Source organism: Rana temporaria, chromosome 4, assembly GCF_905171775.1.
Source record: "Rana temporaria chromosome 4, aRanTem1.1, whole genome shotgun sequence".
NCBI classification, from domain to species: Eukaryota; Metazoa; Chordata; class Amphibia; order Anura; family Ranidae; genus Rana; species Rana temporaria.
In genome coordinates this window covers 144648860-144669177 of record NC_053492.1, presented here as the reverse complement: position 1 = coordinate 144669177, position 20318 = coordinate 144648860, and the positions used below count along the sequence as shown (strand labels likewise).

The 20318-nt window shown below is 44.7% G+C and overlaps 1 protein-coding gene across 13 annotated transcripts in view; it reads left to right on the top strand.

Annotated features, from left to right (window-relative positions):
- The window catches only part of DOCK10 (dedicator of cytokinesis 10), a 433376-nt gene that overhangs the window by 168731 nt on the left and 244327 nt on the right, over window positions 1–20318 (top strand). For all 13 annotated transcript variants that reach the window (XM_040349133.1, XM_040349131.1, XM_040349129.1 and 10 more), the window contains exon 2: window positions 234–353. In XM_040349133.1, coding sequence (XP_040205067.1) covers window positions 234–353 — 120 coding nt within the window. The remainder of the gene's footprint in view (window positions 1–233; window positions 354–20318) is intronic.

Sequence of the window (20318 nt, the reverse complement as noted above, 5' to 3'; positions counted from 1 at the left end):
TTGCGACAAAGCTTCTGTTTCTCTGTGTATACAGCAGTTAAGCTGCACTTGTGTCTCATGAAACTCAGAATTTCCCTCATGATATCCTTCTTCACAAGCTAGGAATGAAACTAAAATCTAAATTTGATTTTATATATTTTTTTATAAATTTATAAATAAATAATTGAAATTCGTACTTAATTTTGAATATCATTTTTAATCATAATAATAACAAATATTTGTTGTTATTCCAGCATGAAAAGCCTAAACTGCTAGAGCCGTTGGATTACGAATCTGCTATAACAGAACTGGAAAATACATATTCCAATGACCCACTGAAAGATCTGGTATTATTTCCTGAAGATGACTTTTCAGTAAGTGCACTTATTTTACATATTATTGATGATTTCATTGGTTTGTTGCCTGTGCAGACGGAAAAGATTTTGTCTTTATGCTTGGTAATATAGTTTGTAAAGCTATGTATGAACTATTAACAGTACAACTCATTGAGGGTGATTTCCAGGCTCATTTTATATAATTTAGCCCAAAGCATCTATCCTGGCTTCAAATGTCCAGCAAGTTGGCTTTTAACTTGGCAAAGTGATTTATAATTTTCCCTAAACTTGGTGTTTTTGTTTACCATATTTACTAAGCTAAGTGAAAATTCCCTTGCTCATTGAATTTCACGTTGAGAAGTAAACATGTACTTAAAGTGTAAATAAACCCCCCTATCGTTTTCAGCCAAGGAAACTACCATCTAAGCCTCTGTTTAATCTACAACTGCCATGGTTCTGCACATGTGATCAGTTATGACATCAGTCATTGGATGGTTTGACAGTTTGGTTGAGAGCACAACCAATTGTAGTGTTTCATTTCTGGCACATGCCGGAAATGAAACAGTTTTATGGATGGGTTTACTTCCACTTTGATTCGTAAATTGATGCCAGTGTGTAGGATATGTTTAATTGACTGTACGTTATTGGGTCATTTGAAGTGGCTAATGAAAAAAAAATCACTCTTTAGATAAAAAAAAAAAAACCTTGTGTGTGATGACATCATCCAATTCATCCATCATGGTAGTCAGGCAACATTGCCTCACCAGTGCCCACATTTGTAAGAAATACTTGCACCCTGCTGAACAGTCACTACATTCCACTTTGCCTACAAGGATACTGCTAGCATCCTACATTCCACTTTGCCTACAAGGATACTGCTAGCATCCTACATTCCACTTTGCCTACAAGGATACTTTCAAGTACCCTTTGTTTATCCTGCTCAACAGGACACCAAGTGCACCAACGCCAGGCTAGCCGAAGATCCTGGGTATCTCCATTGTGAGGTCTCTTGCTGTTACTCTATCAGTATCAGTAATTTAGTGATTCCAGTGACTACTTTTAAAGGGGAATTCTCACGCTAACTGTTAAAGTGATAATTTGCATTTGTGGCTTATTGCCTCCCATGTTCATTGCCTGGGTCTGTGATTTCGGGATTTAAGGGAAATAGACTGACTGTTGTTAAGCCAGATCTGATCCCATTTATGCTGCCTCAGTGCATAGGCCACTCTAGTATTATTTAGGTTGCTTTACCGTGCGATTTTGAAGTCTGCATTTTGGGTTTGATTAACGCTATTAAAGATTGTGGAAAGTCTCCCAGCAAACAGCATCCTGGTAACTACATTTGTTTCTGTTTTACTGTGTTTGCAAGTACACTGTTTGCTATGTGTGCCAGAGGGGCTGGGACAGTTCTTAGGGTTGAGAGGCAGATTACTGAACCAAATGGAGTACTCAAGCGGCTCCTTCAGGGGTAACGCTACATACCGTACATACTCGAACATAAGCTGAGTTTTTCAGCACATTTTTTTGTGCTGGAAATGCCCCCCTCGGCTTATACTCGAGTCTCACTGTGTCCATCTGCAGCCTCATGCAACTGATCTCCCAGCGCTGTGACGTGCAGTCTAGTCGGGGGCCGTTCAGTGTAACAAAGCCCCGCCTCCTCGTCTTTATCCATGATAGGCGGAACACTGACTTACTGCTGGGAAACTGAATCAGTGTTCTGTCACGGACGAGGCTGCAAATGGGCACAATGAGGCTGCAAGTTGACATTATTGACCCTCTTTTTCCACTTACAGTAGCTGCTGCATTTCTCACTCTAGGCTTATACTCGAGTCAATACGTTTTCCCATTTTTCTTGTGATAAAAAGTATATGGGGTATATATGTATTAAATGTATAGTACATGAAAGTGTTCCTCTAAACCTAAGCAACCAATCACCTTTCAGATATATATATATTAGGGCTGTTACTGATCAACATTTTTCTGTTCGATTAATCGTTTTGTTTTTTTATCTATTAATCGACTAATTTCAATTAATTATAACGCACATACAGATCCAACTACTTTTAGCTGATCTCCTTGAAGATAAAATCGATGTAGCTACATAAACTGTAAAAATGGTGCGAGTAATACCAAACGGTACCAAAAGCAGTCATAAAAACATGTAGCTAAGTATGATACTGGTATAAAAATGTGTACAACGATACCACTGCTGAATCCAAATGAGGAGAGGTTAACATCAGTCCGTCGGCATGTAGATGTCCCATGAAGGGAACAATCACAACTCCCAGTGGATGGCTGTAGAATCCCAGGTTGATAGAGGGAAGTGATAGAGGGAAGTGTAACAACCCTTGCATGTGGCAGATAGTAAGGTCCCGCCGGCATGCAGATATGAAGGCACAGCAAAGGAGCCCTTCAGATGGACACGGCAAGCCCCGCCGGTGTCCGTGATGTCACCGGATTTCCGACAGAACTCCCTGAAGGCCCAGAAGTCGACGTAGAGGTGAGTACCAATCCAAAGAATTTTAATCGATCAAAAAGATTTTGATCGATCAAAAAAATTAAAGATTAATCGATTAATTAAAAGTTAATTTGCACAGCCCTAATATATATATATATATATATATATATATATATATATATATATATTACGAGTAACGTGGTTAACGAGCGTTTCTCAATACGAGCAATTTTTTTAAAATCCTGACTCGGTTTGCGAGTGTTGTCTCGCAAAATGAGCAGGATTCAAGCCTCTGCAGTGTTTAGTACTGTATTTAGCCAGAGGTGCGGGGGCGTCGGAGACGATCGGAGTCGATCAGAGCCGTTCAGAGATACTGTAATTTACTGCAAATATAAAACAAAGAAAATGGCATATATGTGTTCATCGGTATTTACATTTCCTCGAAATGTAAATGTATGTTGCAAACCTGAATCATTTTTCAACATCAAAAATGACATTGTAAATGTACCATGCACAAGCAGTCATGTTTGTCAAGTAGAAGCTGAAAAAGCAGCCTGCTCTTAGAGGCGTTATGGCTTGTTTGTTTTGCTACTTTGTAATTGCTATATTAATCACAGACATCACAAATAGTTATAGACACATGGCTCTGAGAAAATGAAACTCGAAAGTGACTGCGCTTGAAGGCAGCTAAGATTAGGTCACCGCTTTCTGCTTAATTTGTTAACTAAAGAAGTATACATTTAAATAATGTTCTAAAATAGAATATATTTTGTAATTGTTTGATTTTTTGTAGTTTGCTTTGGACCAGTCTAATCATTTCTAGAAAAGAAAAATGATGACTTACAAAATATGTCACATGGTATAGAGAAAGGTAGTAATTATGTGCTAAAAGACTTTAAGGGTAAAAATGTTGGCTAGTGCCATTGGATGCAAATGCCTTCTTTCCATTATGGAACATATGCATAGTGGCAAAAGTATCATTCAACAGCCCTAATCCTAAATTAACTGCTAAGTGCTTCACCATATTTGTTAACTTTTCAAACCGAGGATGCCTGGCAAGGATACTATATAAATACATACTACAGCTTCTGTATATATAGTATTATAGTATATAGGTACACTCTAGTCAAAACTAAAGTGGTTATAAAATCGGAAGGTTGTCACCTTAATTCATTCTCTACATTAAGGTAAAAAAACCTCTGCATTCAGCTCTCCTGCCCCCTTACTACCTGAGTCTGATCTCGATCCCACAATGTGCATGAAAGCAGAGGCTCTCACCCTCCTCATTGGTTCAGACATAGCAGCAGGAGCCGTTGGTTTCTGCTGTTGTCAATCACAGCCAGTGAGAAGGGAGCAGGCGGCAGAGCCGTGTTAATGAACACACAGAGTGGGGCTCAGAAGTGAGAATGCACTAGTGCCCCCATAGCAGGTGGTTTACTATGGCGGCACTCAGGGAGGGGGCAGGAGCCAAGAGCACCATCTGGGGACCTCAGAAGAGGAGGATCGGGCTGCTCTGTGCATAACCATTGCACAGAGCAGGTAAGTATGACATGTTTGTTATTTAAATAATAAAAATAAAGATTTTTCATTTCAACGGGTAACGACCCCTCTGTCATGCCACCCCCTTTATGTAAAAAAGATAGATTCATGCATAGCATGAATCTATCTATGGCCACTGTAGCCACCCCCTATTTAGTCGTCCAGACCTTTTTCGGACACCGGACGCATGAATTACAGTGGGGTGTTTTTTTTAAGAACCTGATTAGAGCCATAGGCTGGGCACAGTCGACTGCATTTGCTGGGCACAGTCGGCTGCATATGATGGGCACAGTCGGCTGCATATGATGGGCACAGTTGGCTGCATATGATGGGCACAGTTGGCTGCATATGATGGGCACTGTTGGCTGCGTATGATGGACACTGTTGGTTGCATATGATGGGCACAGTTGGTTGCATATGATGGGCACAGTTGGCTGCATTTGCTGGGCACAGTTGGCTGCAATTGATGGGCACAGTGGCTGCATTTGATGGCACACTGGAGCACTGGGCTGTGCAGGCGGTGGGAGCAGCCGCCACAGGCTGAGAGGCTGAGCCAGGTGCTGGTCCAGGGATCTGGGTGGATCCTGACTCCATGGTCGTGATGACGCCCAAGCATGGACCGACTCTGTGACTTCAGCCTGCTCTCTACTGAAAACGGGTCACAGGAGTGCAAAACGAATTGCACTCCTGTGATCCATAGGAGAAGTACAGGCAAACAAGCTTTGGCTGTACTTTTCCTTTAAGTAGATCTTAAAAAACGAATTTTGTTGTGCTATGGAAACGGCAACAGCAGACTGTTTGACAAAAAATACCATTTACATATATGTACATGTAACAACTGCATATAAAGTTGGCATTTAAAAAACTTAGGCATAGAATATATGGCTCTGTGTTAGCTGACATTTTTTGGCAAAAGATAGCATTACATCTTTTGTATTCTGTGGCATTACTGGAAGACAGATGTGAGAATGCCTCTCCTTACTGTAGGAGCTTTATTTTAAATATCTTCTGCTCTGTGATTGGGTATTCTTTGTAAAGTGAAACTTTACACAATTTACTAAGCTCTGGAGCAATTTCACTTGCAGAGTGCAACTGCACTTTGCAAAGATCACAGTCTATTTGCCATTCATGGGGTAGATTCACGTACCTTTTACGGCGGCGTATCTCCAAATAAGCCGCCGTAATTTGAAATCCGCGCCCGCGTATCGTTACGTCGATTCTCAAAGGCAGATACGCTTAAAAAATAGGCTTCCTCCACAGACGTAACTTGATTGCGGCGGCGTAGAATTGTGTGCAATATAACGTTGGCCGATAGGGGCGCTTCCGTTGTTGTCGGCATAGAATATGCTAATTACCTAGATACGCCGATTCACAAACGTACGTACGCCCGGCGCAATTTATTTACGTTGTTTACGTTAGGCTTTTTCGGCGTAAGGTTGTTCCTGCTATTAGGAGGCGCAGCCAATGTTAAGTATGGACGTCGTTCCCGCTTCGAAATTTGAATTTTTTACGTCGTTTGCCTTAAGTTGTTCGCAAATTTGGCTGGACGTAATTTACGTTCACGTCGAAACCAATACGTCGTTGCGCCGTACTTGGGAGCAATGCACACTGGTATATGTACACAACGTCAATTACGTCAGGTCATCAAATATTTACATAAAACACGCCCCCCCTTCCACATTTGAATTACGCGCGCTTACGCCGGCCCCATTTACGCTACGCCGCCGCAACTTGTTTGTGAATGCTGCACTTGCTCCTGTAAGTTACGGCGGCGTAGCGTAAATACGATACGCTGCGCCGCCGTATCATTGCGCGACCCTACCTGAATCTACACCAGTAAATCAACCCCAATGTGTCAGTGTCAGGCCTGAAAGAGCCGATAGAGAATTGATGCAGAGGATGAAGGAAGAATTACATTTTTGAAAAGGCACTTATAATTTAAAAGAGCTTTCAGCTTGTGTTTACAATAGGGTTGCACCGATACCACTTTTTTAAGACCGAGTACAAATACTGATACTATTTTTTCAAGTACTAGCCCATACCGATTACCATTTCACGTATTACAGTTGTTTTTTTAATTTTTTTTTTTACAATTTATGTTTTTTATAATTTTTCATTTTTTTTTTACAATGCTTTCTTTTTTTTGGGTGGGGGGGGGGAGTGGGCAGTGTCAGTGTTTTTTTTTTTTTATCTTGTTTACAATTTAACATTTGAAGCAGAGGTACATCTATATCAGACCAACTTCTTTATACTTCTAACATGTACAGTCCGCATATTTTTTTTTTACGCTGTACATACCGTATCTATATTTGCAATCTGGCTTCCCAGTACTTCTCCCCGCTGGAGTAGGCGTTTCTATGCTGAGGAGGAATGGCCTCTCGGAGGTCACCCAGAGGATTGACGTCCTTTCAGAAAAAGTTCCCCCCTGGCGAATAAGGCCCAGCCCCCCGTATTGCGTAGGCGCGTCACGAGTCACGGCGTTTCCGAAAGAAGCCGAACCTGAAGAAGCTCTTTACGGCGCCTGCGCAGTCAGCTCTACACGGTTCCTAAGCGCAGGCCTCGTATAGAGCCAACTCGCAGCTCTGCATGTTCGGCTTCTTTCGGAAACGATGTGACTCGTGACGCGCCTATGCAATACGGGGGGGGGGGACTTTTCCGCCGGGGGGGAAGCCAGATTGCAAATATAGATTATACGGTATGTACAGCGTAAAAGAAAAAAAATTCGGACTGTACATGTTAGAGGTATAAAGAAGTTGGTCTGATATACAGTACAGACCAAAAGTTTGGACACACCTTCTCATTCAAAGAGTTTTCTTTATTTTCATGACTATGGAAATTGTAGATTCACACTGAAGGCATCAAAATTATGAATTAACACATGTGGAATTATACATAACAAAAAAGTGTGAAACAACTGAAAATATATTTCATATTCTAGGTTCTTCAAAGTAGCCACCTTTTGCAGCAGACACATCTCTAGAACTGGTAAGAGGAGACTGTGTGAATCAGGCCTTCATGGTAGAATATCTGCTAGGAAACCACTGCTAAAGAAAGGCAACAAGCAGAAGAGACTTGTTTGGGCTAAAGAACACAAGGAATGGACATTAGACCAGTGGAAATCTGTGCTTTGGTCTGATGAGTCCAAACTTGAGATCTTTGGTTCCAACCCCCGTGTCTTTGTGCGACGCAGAAAAGGTGAATGGATGGACTCTACATGCCTGGTTCCCACCGTGAAGCATGGAGGAGGAGGTGTGATGGTGTGGGGGTGCTTTGCTGGTGACACTGTTGGGGATTTAATCAAAATTGAAGGCATACTGAACCAGCATGGCTACCACAGCATCTTGCAGCGGCATGCTATTCCATCCGGTTTGCGTTTAGTTCCATCATTAGACCATCATTTATTTTTCACACACCTCCAGGCTGTGTAAGGGCTATTTGACCAAGAAGGAGAGTGATGGGGTGCTGCGCCAGGTGACTACCTCTTGAAGCTCATCAAGAGTGTGCCAAGCAGTAATCAAAGCAAAAGGTGGCTACTTTGAAGAACCTAGAATATGAAATATATTTTCAGTTGTTTCACACTTTTTTGTTATGTATAATTCCACTTGTGTTAATTCAGAGTTTTGATGCCTTCAGTGTGAATCTACAATTTTCATAGTCATGAAAATAAAGAAAACTCTTTGAATGAGAAGGTCTGTTTGAAACTTTTGGTCTGTACTGTAGATGTTATTTGGGTGAACCTCCGCTTTAAGGGGCAGATTCACGTAGAAATCCGTTACGCTGCGGCGGCGTAACGTATCCCATTTATGTTACACTGCTGCAGGTTTACAAAGCACTTACCTGTAAACTTGCGGCAGCGTAGCGTAAATCCGCTCAGCGCAAGCCCGCCTAATTCAAATGTGGCGTGCACCATTTAAATTAGGCGCGTTCCCACGTCGAACGTACTGCGCATGCTCCGTCCATAAAATTACCCGACGTGCATTGCGCTAAATGACGTCGCAAGGACGTCATTGGTTTCGACATTAACGTAAATGGCGTCCAGCGCCATTCACGGACGACTTACGCAAACAACGTGAAATTTAAAAATTCGACGCCGGAACGACGGCCATACTTAACATTGGTTAGTCCACCTAGAGGGCAACCTTAGTTTTACGCAACGCATCTCTACGGAAACTACGTAAATTTAGAGCGGCGGGCAAAGCGGACGTTCGTGAATCGGTGTAACTAGTCATTTGCATATTCTACGCCGACCGCAATGGAATCGCCACCTAGTGGCCGGCCTAGAATTGCAGCCTAAGATGCGACGGTGTAACACAGTTACACCTGTCGGATCTTAGGGCTATCTATGCGTAACTGATTCTATGAATCAGGCGCATATATACGACAATCGTATCTCAGAGCTACGACGGCGTATCAGGAGATACGCCGTCGTATCTTTTTTGTGAATCTGGCCCTAAATATTTATTACAGTTTCCTTTTATTATTATTATTATTATTATTATTATTATTATTATTATTATTATTATTATTATTATTATTATTATCAGCCCTGTTGGGAATGGGGGGCTTTGGTGAGATATCAAGGGTCTACACAGACCTCTGACCTCCCCTGTTTGAGACAGGAAAGGGACTGAGGACACACATTCCCCAGTCCTTTTCTCGGCAGCCTCAGCTGCACTGAAGATTAATAGACAGGAGACAGATGCTCATTTTCATTCATAAACTAAAGCATTGTAAAAACACAGTTATGAATAGACAGAGTCAGTGATCTGACTCTGTTCATTCAGAAAAGGAAGGAGCCAATAAATTACATATTTACCAGCTCCTTCCTCCGCTCTCCATCCTGACAGATCCAGGACAAGAGGGAACCGGAGGAGGATACAGAGGGGGACGGGAGGAGGAGAAAGAGGACCAGAGGAGGTCAAGGAGGACCCGGGGAGCCAGATGAGGACACAGTGGACAGTCGGGGGTGATCGGTGCGGCGGTGTTGGCAGTTACAAGCACCGATCTCCCTGTGTGGCTTTCAATAAACAAGCCCGAAGCTGTGGGAGGCAGAGGAGGAGAAGCGACTGTCAGCTGCTTTATTGAAAACTTTACAGGGAGATCAATGCTTGTAACTCCCCCTATAGCCGTACCGATCATCTGTGAGGCTGCACAGGTATTGGATTAAGCATCAGAGCATTTGCACCAATACCGATACTACTATCGGTATCGGTGCAACTCTAGTTTACAATGCATTAAAAGGTATATTATAGCAAAGATATGTTTATATCTGATAAGTTTATAGATTTTCATATACATGTGCAGAAACAATATTCCGCTAGTAAAGAAGGTAGCATTATGCCACTTAGCAAAAACAAGCACAACCTATGCAGAGAAAGACCAAAACTAGTTCACACCACAACACAGTGCGGGAAACTCGCATTCTGTGTGCCAGACCTGCTGCATCCATTGGGAATATCTCCTAAACACTGCACGTTTAGGAGATATTCTTTTACAAAAATGTATTAGCAAGTTAGCCAACATTAACAGAAATACAGACAGATACAAAATGTAGCGAATGTTTAGGAGATATTCAATGTACCTACAGGTAAGCCTTATTATAGGCTTACCTGCAGGGGTCAAGTCCTGGGGAAAAAAGTGTGGGAACTCCCACCCAAGATCCACTCCCCCACCAAAAATAAAAAATGATACGCTCATATGCATAATTACTAAACCGCATGTTTTAATTACTAAAAGCAAGTTCTTTCTAAATCCCACGATAACTCGTGGCAGACCTCTGCAATGTCTCCTAGGAACAATGACAAAAGCTCCCAGGAGACATTGCGGCATCGAGGAAGTGACGGAATACCCGCACACTACCCGATGAATCCATATACAGGAAGCGGGCAGTAACATAAAGGATTACTAAGGTTCGCCTGCCCCTGACAGTGACTCGAGCTGGGCATCGCCGCTTAGTGAAGGATTGGCTCGGGCGGCTCGGCTGCTCTAGTCCTGCAAAGGGAACTGCGTTCCTGCTGTGAAAAAAGTGCAGGAACACCGTTCCCGCGCGTTCCCGCAGGACTTGAGCCCTGCTTACCTGTATGTACAATTCCAAACAAGTCTTTACTACTACTTTAAAAAGTGCACATAGATTGGAAAGTATTTGAGTATTCAGAAATTCATGGTTGCATACAATTGTAGGTAAATGAAACAAGTTTAAAAGAGACCTTTAGCCACAGCATACACTTTCATTTTATAACATCAGCATTGTAATACAAGCAATAGTTCTATTTGATAATCCAATATAAGCTCACTCGAAAAATCTCCTTTCATGATTTGAATTCTACCTGTTTGCTGGCCATCTCTTTCCACATCTTACGTTATTCAATGTATGCTTTGCAGCTTCTCTTCCGCTCTATGGGGATCTTCACAAATTGAGTTTACAAACCTTAAATGGAGCTGGCTAGAAATATTTGAATTACATATGGTTTTACATTTCCACCATAGATATGCTTTAATACAGTATTGTGGGGGGGGGGGGGGGGGGGGGGGGTAGGATTCACTCTGAAACAAAAAAAACACTGTTGTGTCTATAACGCTCACCCAAACAGGGTGTTACAAACTAAGCAACTCTTCAACAATAATGTTCAGGGTGTGGCAAAATACCACATGTGTCTAAGTAGCACGTCTGTCTCTCTTCACTAAACCACATGCATGCCAAATAAAGTTTTTAGCTGTGGATTTTAAAGAAATACCAAAATGAGTTCTAAAAATATTCTTTGGTCTCTTTCCTGTGTTTAGTATAGATATGTAGCCAGGTGTAGGTTCTGTTCAGCTAATCCCAAGATCCTAAGAAAGAAGACGGAACACCTAGGGGACAACTGTGGGTTGGCCCTTTGAGCTGTCAGTGTGCAATGAGTTGAGTTCAGTTAATCTGAAAGCTACCTAAAATATCTGCATTTGAATCCTCTACTTTGCACGCAGTCCACTGCCTGTGTTTGTGCCATGGGCCCTGCATAAATGGAAGCAAAAAGGTATGGACAGCCGCACTCCGATAAATGTAAAAAACAATAAAAGCCTTTAATTCAGTAAAAAACCCTTGCACAAACAGAGAAACAGCAAACAGTGGGATAATATAGCTGACGCGTTTCACATTGTTATACAATGCTTAGTCATAGCATGACAAGCTATGACTAAGCATTGTATAACAATGTGAAACGCGTCAGCTATATTATCCCACCGTTTGCTGTTTCTCTGTTTGTGCAGTGTTTTTTTTACTGGATTAAAGGCTTTTATTGTTTTTTACATTTATCGGAGTGCGGCTGTCCATACCTTTTTGCTTCCATTTATGCTTTGTGCATTGCCTGCACCCATTGGATCTCTCTGAGTTCAGACTCACCACCGAAGTGCACTCATCTGGAGCGGCGGTTTCTTTCCCCTACTTGCCATGGGCCCTGGTTGGTCCTCTTCCAGACCAAAAGAAGGAAATTTTAGAACCTTGTGGCTCAGTCGTACGCCAAAATGATCTGCCATTAACTGTGATGTCACTGCAAGGCCTGTTGAACTATTGCATTATAAATTGTGTTGACTTGATAGCCAAAACAACCCCTGAATGTTCTTAAAGTCAACATTGGTCTGCTAAAACTATGTGGAGTTCAGAGAGCAGTCTGCCTAAGTTAGGATAACTGGTGCAAAGTAATGGCCATTAGAAAGCTGAAAGGCCAAGTGTCGCAGATCCGCTCTATCGCTGATTTGCTACTTTTAGTTTTACAAACATGCAAAGCTGTTCTGTTACCTGTAGTTTCACAGACATGCTGGGTTATTCTGTTGCCTGTAGTTCCACAGATGTAGTATTTTTCTGCCTGGCTGTTGCACTGTTCTGGCAGTTTTAGGTATCTCCCAATCCCACTTGCTGACTGATATAGCAGCCTCTTGCCTAGTCTCTTCCAGAACTTCTAACTCACATATCCCCTGACAGTACTTCCTATTGTACTTTCAAAATCTTTGCCAGGACGTCCAGAAAATAACCTAGGGGTGTTTAAGCTCAAGCCCTTGAAATAATTAGTGTTGTATTTTCTCACCAGCTACTCCTTACAAAGAGCTATACTATTTATTTGATAGATTATTTGATTGTTATAGTGCTGGACTGGTCTGACTCAACTTCTGTCTGTACATGACTACTCTCTTGATTGCCTCAGCCTCTACCTTGACCTGTCTGTTCTCTTGCCAATCCCCTAGTGTAAAGTCTCCACACTGTAGCCTTCCTGTCCCTGCTCACCCCTTGGTGTGGTGATCCTCAAGCCTCGTACACACGACCAAGGAACTCGACGGGCGAAACACATCGTTTTCTTAGTCGAGTTCCTTGTTAGGCTGTCGAGGATCTCGACAAGGCAAGTTTCTCCATTCCCGTCGAGGAAATAGAGAACTTGCTCTCTTTTTGGCTCGTCGAGTTCCTCGACAGTTTCCTCAAAGAAAATGTACACACGACCGGTTTCCTCGGCAAAAAAATATCTCCCAGCAAGTTTCTTGCTGGTTTTTGCCGAGAAACTCGGTCGTGTGTACGAGGCTTGAGGGTTGCGACCTGGTATCAGTCCACAAGCCATCAGAAGCAACGGAGAAGACCATCTGGTGCTTGGACTCTGCACCTTAGATGAGCCTACATCTCCTGGCAGAGGGTGTTTCCATAATATCTAGTTTATTCTATTCTATTTTATTCTATGAATGAAAACAAGACGTATAAGGGCTGAAGTGGGCAGAGGACCTGAGTGAGCAGAGAAGAGGTGAGCAGGAGGACAGCTGCAAAAGAAGGTCCTGCTAAAAATCTTGTGTAACCCTCCCATACCGCCAAAAGAGGCTGCTTCTGGAAAGTATTTGGTTGTGTTGGTTCTTCTCCCCACCCCTTTCAACTCTTTTCACTGGATAATCACACGATGCTAGAGTCTAATCAGTGTCACACCTAAACTTGTTTCAATGAAAAAAGGTCTCTGTGATGTCATGGAGGAGTTGAAGAGGCAACCTGTGAAGCTCTGGTAGTGCTGGAAAATAATGGTGGCCACACAAAATATTGACACTTGGCCCTTATTTGGACATTTTCACTTAGGGGTGTACTCACTTTTGTTGCCAGCGGTTTAGACATTAATGGCTGTGTGTTGAGTTTTTTTGAGGGGACAGCAAATGTACAATGTTGTACAAGCTGTACACTCACTAACTTACATTGTGGCAGATGAAAAAAGCGGAAAAACATAGCATCAAATGATGAAACATAATATTTTTCTCTATTGGCTAATTAAAAAATGGCAATGCTCAAAAACACTTTAAAAACGCTGAACACAAAGGTTTGAAAAAACATTCAAAAAAGCAACGCTCTGGTGTGAATGCAGCCTTAAAGGGTCACTAAAGGATTTTTTTCTTTTTAGCTGAAATGACTGTTTACAGGGTATAGAGACATACTAGTTAACTGATTCCTTTTAAAAATTATTAAAAATAGATAAAAAACAATCATATAATGTACCTACAGTTTAGTTTCGTTTTTGCTGTTGTTTCCTGGTTCTCTGATGTACAGAGCCAGAGAGCCAATAGATGGCAGTGATGGTTTGTAAAACGAAACTGGATTGGTGATGAGGGGTTTTAGACACACAGTAATCACACCTCCTTGATTAGTCACCACAGTGAGAAATCTCCCAGTACTGTGGTTATCAGGAAACAGACAACCAGGAAGTGTCCAGAACAGAGAGGAATTACAACAACATCAAAGCAAAAACTAACAATGAGGACATGAAACCAGGACTGCAGTAAGGTAAAGGAAGCTATTTAGCTAAAAAAAATCCTTTAGTGGAGGAATATAGTTAAAGGGGTTGTAAAGGAATTTTTAATAGCTTCCTTTACCTTAATGCAGTGCTGTTTTCATGTCCTCATTGTTCGTTTTTGCTCTCAAGTTGCTGTAATTCTTCTCTGATCTCCACACTTCCTGGTTGTCTGTTTCCTGATGACCACAGTGCTGGGAGCTTTCTCTCTGTGGTCACTAATCAAGGAGGTGTGATTACTGTGTGTCTAGTTTCTAGTTTCGTTTTCCAAACCATCACTGCTCTGTGGCTTTGTATGCTCTGTAAGGCAGAGAGGCAGGAAACAACATGCAAAAACAAAACTAGAAACTACAGGTACATTATATGATTGATTTTTATCTATTTGTAATCGTTTTTAAAAGGAATCAGTTAACTATTATGTCTCTATACCCTGTAAACAGTCATTTCAGCAAAAATGTTTTTTTTTATTTACAACTAGTGTTGCTCACGAATATTCGCATTGCGAATATTCGACTCGAATATAGCATATTCGAGAAATCGCGCTATATTTCGAAATTCGCGGTGAATATTCGCAATTCCGAATATTCGATTTTTTACAATTTTTTTTTTTAATCAGATCACATCCTAGATATCTCCATCGACGTCTAAAAGCATTGCTGGTATCATTAGAGACCCTGGGCCGAGTAGCTGAAGCGTTCATTGAATTTTCCAGAAAGATCGCAATGCGATTATTCGGCAAACGCAATATCGCGCGATTATTTTCCTCGCCCCGATCTTCCGCATCAGAGCGATTTTTACAGTTTCATTTTTAAAACAGATCACATCCTAGTGATCTCCATAGACGTCTGAAAGCATTGCTGGTATGATTAGAGCCATTGGGCCGAGTAGCTGAAGCGATCATTTTATATTGCCGAATATTCGCAATGCGAATATTCGGCAATAGGAATATTGCGCGATTATTTGCTCCGCCCTTTTGCATCAGAGCCAATCAGAGTTCTCCTTCCACACTCGTCACAGGTTAGCAACCAATAGGAACCTGCCTGCATGGACATTATATAAGCTCACTCCCAGCACCATTTCAGTGCAGATTCAGAAGCTTGCTATAGAGTGTGGAGGCTGTTTCTGTGTTCCTGGTTTCCTGGTTTCCTGTGTCTTTGTTCTTGATTGATTTAGATCATCACCAGCATTGCTATTTAGTGATTCCAGTGGATCTTTTCCAGTATATCAACTGCTTTTTTCAAAGCAATAGACCCAAGAGCTTTTTTCAAAGCTACGTTTTGTGCTGTTTTGTGCTGTTTTTTTCATTTGTGTTACTGTTTGATCCTGCAATCCTCCCTGTTCAGTTATATTTGCAAGAGATTTCAGAACACATTTTGCTGAGCTTTATAAAAGAGCTTTTCTAAAAGCTAAGTTTTGTTCATCTTGTGTTACTGTTAGATCTTGCAGGTTCGCTGTTCAGTGATATTTGATAGGCATCTCAGTTCAAATTTTGTTTAGTTTTCCCTAAAGAGCTTTTATAAAAGCTAAGTTTTGTGTTCAGTTTAGTTAAATTTTGTGTAGTAAGTGTACACACTGTTAGTGTACATTTATTTCATCTAGCTTAGCTTAGTGTGTGTTTAGTGTCTGTGTTTTGTGTTTAAAAAAAAAAAAAAAAAAAAAAAGTTAGTGTTTGTTTAGTGCTTTTTTTTTTTTCTTTAATTTTGTAGTCCTTGTCTGGTGTACTACTTTTCTTATAGTTTAGTAGCTGTCTGTGTACGTCTTTGTCTGCGTGCCTGTCTTGTAAAAAATACACAAAAACACATTTTGTTCACATTTTCCCCCCCCAATAAAGTTTAACCCCCCCACACACATATCAGCAATTATGAGCGGCATCCGTGGCCGTGGCAGTAGGGGTAGGGGAGTTACTCCCAGTGCTGGATCGCTGCCAGCACGGGGTACCTCTCGTGCCCCTACTAGTGGTAGAGGATCGGGTGCAAGGGGAGTACGCCTGATCCGGGAGTTCTTCCCATCGGGCAGCCGCCCGATATTGCCATCTCAGGCTCAAGTAGTGGTGGACTACATGGGGCACAGCAGTGCCACTGAGTCGTCGGTCCCGACTCACAGTAGTACCACCATTACACCGTTGCCTGTACTACCCCCCCCCAGCCCCCAAGAGTCCAGCATCTTACTGTTCGACAGCGACAGTGAGAGGGATCTCTTGGGGGAGGCCATGCATCAGGCAGACCTCCAGCTCTGTCCTGATGGTCAGGACCTTTTTGAAGGGATGGATGAGGAGGATGGGATACCTGCTGGCAGTATCCCAGAGACATCCCTTCAAACTGGTGCTGCTGTTTTGGTGCAGGAAACAGCAGCACCTAGTCAGACCCAGGCGTGGGTGAGGGGACAGCGGAGCCAGGCTAGAGGCTCCATGTCACGTGGTTCCCTCAGACCAACACATCTCAGCCCTTGGTCTGACATCTCTGGGGGCGAAGAGGGTGACCCATCATGGTTGCCATCTGACGCGTCGGCTCACTACGTCAGTGACGACGGGGAAGGTAGGCACCCTGGTGAAACGGTGCGCCAGGTCACCACCAGGGAGACCATCGTCAGGGTCTCCACTGGTGATGGCAGCAGGAGGTGTCAGGAGGAGGAGCAGCAGCAGCAGCAGCAGGCAGCTCCACCTGTGCGCACCGAATCCCAGCAGGTGCAAGTAAGCGTCACCCCATCTGACAGGAGGGCGGTGCTGAAGTCACCTGTCTGGAATTTCTTTACCCTGGTGGCAGACAACCCTACCGTGGCCATCTGCCGGATTTGTAAAGTGAGGGTGAAGAGAGGGAAGTGTTTGGCTCGGGTGGGTACCACAGCCCTGAACCAGCACCTGAGGATAAACCACTGGGCGTTGTATGACGAGATGAAGCGTGGTGGTGGTAGCAGCGCCACCACCACAAGTGAGCAGGGTACAGCAGCCCCTGCCACATCTTCATCTGTTTCCAGCAGGTCATGCCCCCCCGCTCCCTCTAGTAGAGGTACTGGTACCGGCAGCCAGACCTCTACTTCCACAGCACCCTCCACGTCTGTGTCCCGCACTGCCGTCCGGCGCCAGGCGTCGATTTCAGACGCCTTTGACCGCACCACTCCCTTCCCCCCTGGAGACCGACGTGTGCGTTCCCTCAATGGGCTCCTGGCAAGGGTTATTGCCCAACATCTGCTGCCCTTCAACATAGTTGACAGCAACCCCTTCAGGCAGATGTTGGAGCAGGCCCAACCCCAATGGCGTGTCCCCAGCCGCCATTTCTTTGCCAGGACTGGTGTCCCTGCCCTACACCAGCACATTGTGCAGAATGTAACCCTGTCGCTGGATCACGCTGTCAGCGACAGGGTTCATCTGACAATGGATGGCTGGACCAGCAGGCATGGGCAGGGACGCTACATCAGCTTCACGGCCCATTGGGTTTCCCTCCGAGGCGTCGGTGAGGGATCGTCGGCAACCGATCTTGTGGTGCCGCCCCGGGGTGTCCAGGGGAGAACTGCTGGTCTCCCTCAAGCCACTGTCTCCGCAGCTGCTGAGCCTCCCAGCAAGCGCCCCCGTAGCTACTCAAGTGTGGGGCACGTGCGCTGTCAGGCCGTGCTCCAGCTTGTTAGTTTAGGGGACCGGAGACACACTGCAGAAGAAGTGCTGAAAGCACTTCAAGCTCAGGTCCAGAAGTGGCTGACACCCCGAAGGCTCCAGCCAGGTATGGTTGTCTGCGATAACGGCAGCAACCTACTCGCCGCCCTCCATGCTGGCAGTCTGACGCACGTGCCCTGTCTGGCACATGTCCTCAACCTGGTGGTGCAGAAGTTCCTGCGCACTTATCCAGGGTTGAGTGACATTGTGGCAAAGGCGCGTAGGATTGCCAGCCACTTCAGGCGCTCCCCAACCGCTACCGCGTCCCTGTCCAAATTGCAGCGGAAGTACAATCTGCCCCTTCACAGGCTGATTGTGGACAGTGTGACGCGGTGGAACTCCACCCTCCACATGCTGAAGAGGTTGTGGGAGCAGCAAAGGGCGGTGAGGGAGTACCTGATGGAACTAGGCACTGAGAGGGCTTCACCACAACTCCCTTTCATCGCCTGTGCGCAGTGGGGGCAGATAAACCAGGTCTGCCAAGTGTTGTCCTCCTTCGAGCAGGCGACCAAGATGGTCAGCAGTGAGCAAATTGGCCTCAATAGCGTGCTGCCAATACTGTTCATGCTGGAGAGGACACTAGATCGCCTGCTCGAGGCTGGGGAGAGTGCCTTGGTGGAGCAGGAGGAGTCAGCAATGCTCCACCGAGACCAGGGCCAGGACCAGGAGGAGGAGGAGGAGGAGGAGGATGATGATGAAGAGGAGGAGGAGGTGGTTGCTGGTGTCGTCCCGGAGTCAGGGCCTGGTCAGGAGGGAGAGCCGGTGTTGGGGGCACCGATAGTCCGGGGGTTGGGCATGTCTGAGTTTGACCAGCAGCGCCTCAGGGATGAAGAGTCGCACCTCATTCACCTGGCCAGCATTGAGGAGTCACAGCGGGCTGTGCTCTTCCCCATGGCTGCCCACATGCTGAGATGCCTCAGGAGGGACCCCCGGGTTAAGACCATCAAGACGAGGGATGATTTCTGGATGGCCACCCTTTTGGATCCCAGGTGCAAGGGGAAACTGGAGCAGTTCATCCCAGCCAGCCGGAGGCAGCACCGGATGGAGGAACTGCAGGCAGCCATTGTCAGACGGTTGGAGCAGGCAACTCCCCGGCCTCCAGTTGTCCCCCCTCATCTCACCCAGCAGGTGGCTGCACCCAGCTGCAGCCGAGCAGGGGACCTAATGGAAGAGATGAGGATGTTCTTCCAAACCGAGCGACCCAGTACCACCACCAGCAGCAGCAGCAGCAGTCACCACCAGCGGCTGGCCCACATGGTGGCAGACTACATGGCGTCCGTCGGTGCTTCTGACAGTATGAGCACCGACGACCCCATGGAGTACTGGGTTGCCAGATTGGACACCTGCCGCGAGCTCGCTCAGTATGCGCTGGAGTTATTGTCTTGCCCCCCCTCCAGCGTACTATCTGAGCGGACATTCAGCGCGGCAGGTGGGGTGGTCACGGACAAGAGGACCCGTCTGGCCACAGACTCCGTGGACAGACTCACATTCATAAAGATGAATGAGTCCTGGATCGGCGGTGACTTTCTGGCACCCGTCGTCGGTTCAGGGCGCTGAAGGGTCCCTTGCCATGCATTCCCTGATGAAGCCCCGGACCTGATGTATTTACAGTGCTGAATATAACTATTTCAACATCAGAGAAAATCAATGTTAATATTTGGTACAGTAGGCTTTCTTTGCAATTACAGCGGTCAAACATTTCTTGTAGTTTTACACCAACTTTGCACACACTGGAGGAGGGATTTTGGCCCACTCCTCCACACAGATCTTCTCTACATCAGTCATGTTTCTGGGCTATCGCTGAGAAACACGGAGTTTGAGCTCCCTCCAAATATTCTCTATTGGGTTTAGGTCTGGAGACTGGCTAGGCCACGCCAGAACCTTGATATGCTCCTTACAGAGCCAATCCTTGGTTATCCTGGCTGTGTGCTTTGGGTCATTCTCATGTTGGAAGACCCAGCCTCGACCCATCTTCAAAGCTCTAACTCAGGGAAGGAGGTTGTTGCCCAAAATCTTGCAATACATGGCCCCGGTCATCCTCTCCTTAATACAGTACAGTCACCCTGTCCCATGTGCAGAAAAACACCACCAAAGCATGATGCTACCACCCCCATGCTTCACATTAGGGATGGCGTTCTTGGCATGGTACTCATCATTATTCTTCCTCCGAACACGGTTAGTGAAATTATGATCAAAAAATTATATTATAGTCTCATCTGACCACATGATTTTCTCCCATGACTCCTTTGGATCAGTCAAGACAATTATGTCAGCAGTTATTTCACACCCTATATACTCTTATTAAGACTGCTGTACATCATGGCAACTCCTGCCCATGTGATATGACTCTGTATCAACTACTACTGTTAATACTACTACTGCTGCTTCAGCTGCTGCTGCCGCCCAGTCAATACACCTATGTCAGCAGTTGTTTAACACTCTATATACTCTTATTCCTACTGCTGTTCATTATGGCACCTCCTGCCCATGTGATATGACTCTGTATCAACTACTACTGTTAATACTACTACTGCTGCTTCTGCTGCTGCTGCCGCCCAGTCAATACACCTATGTCAGCA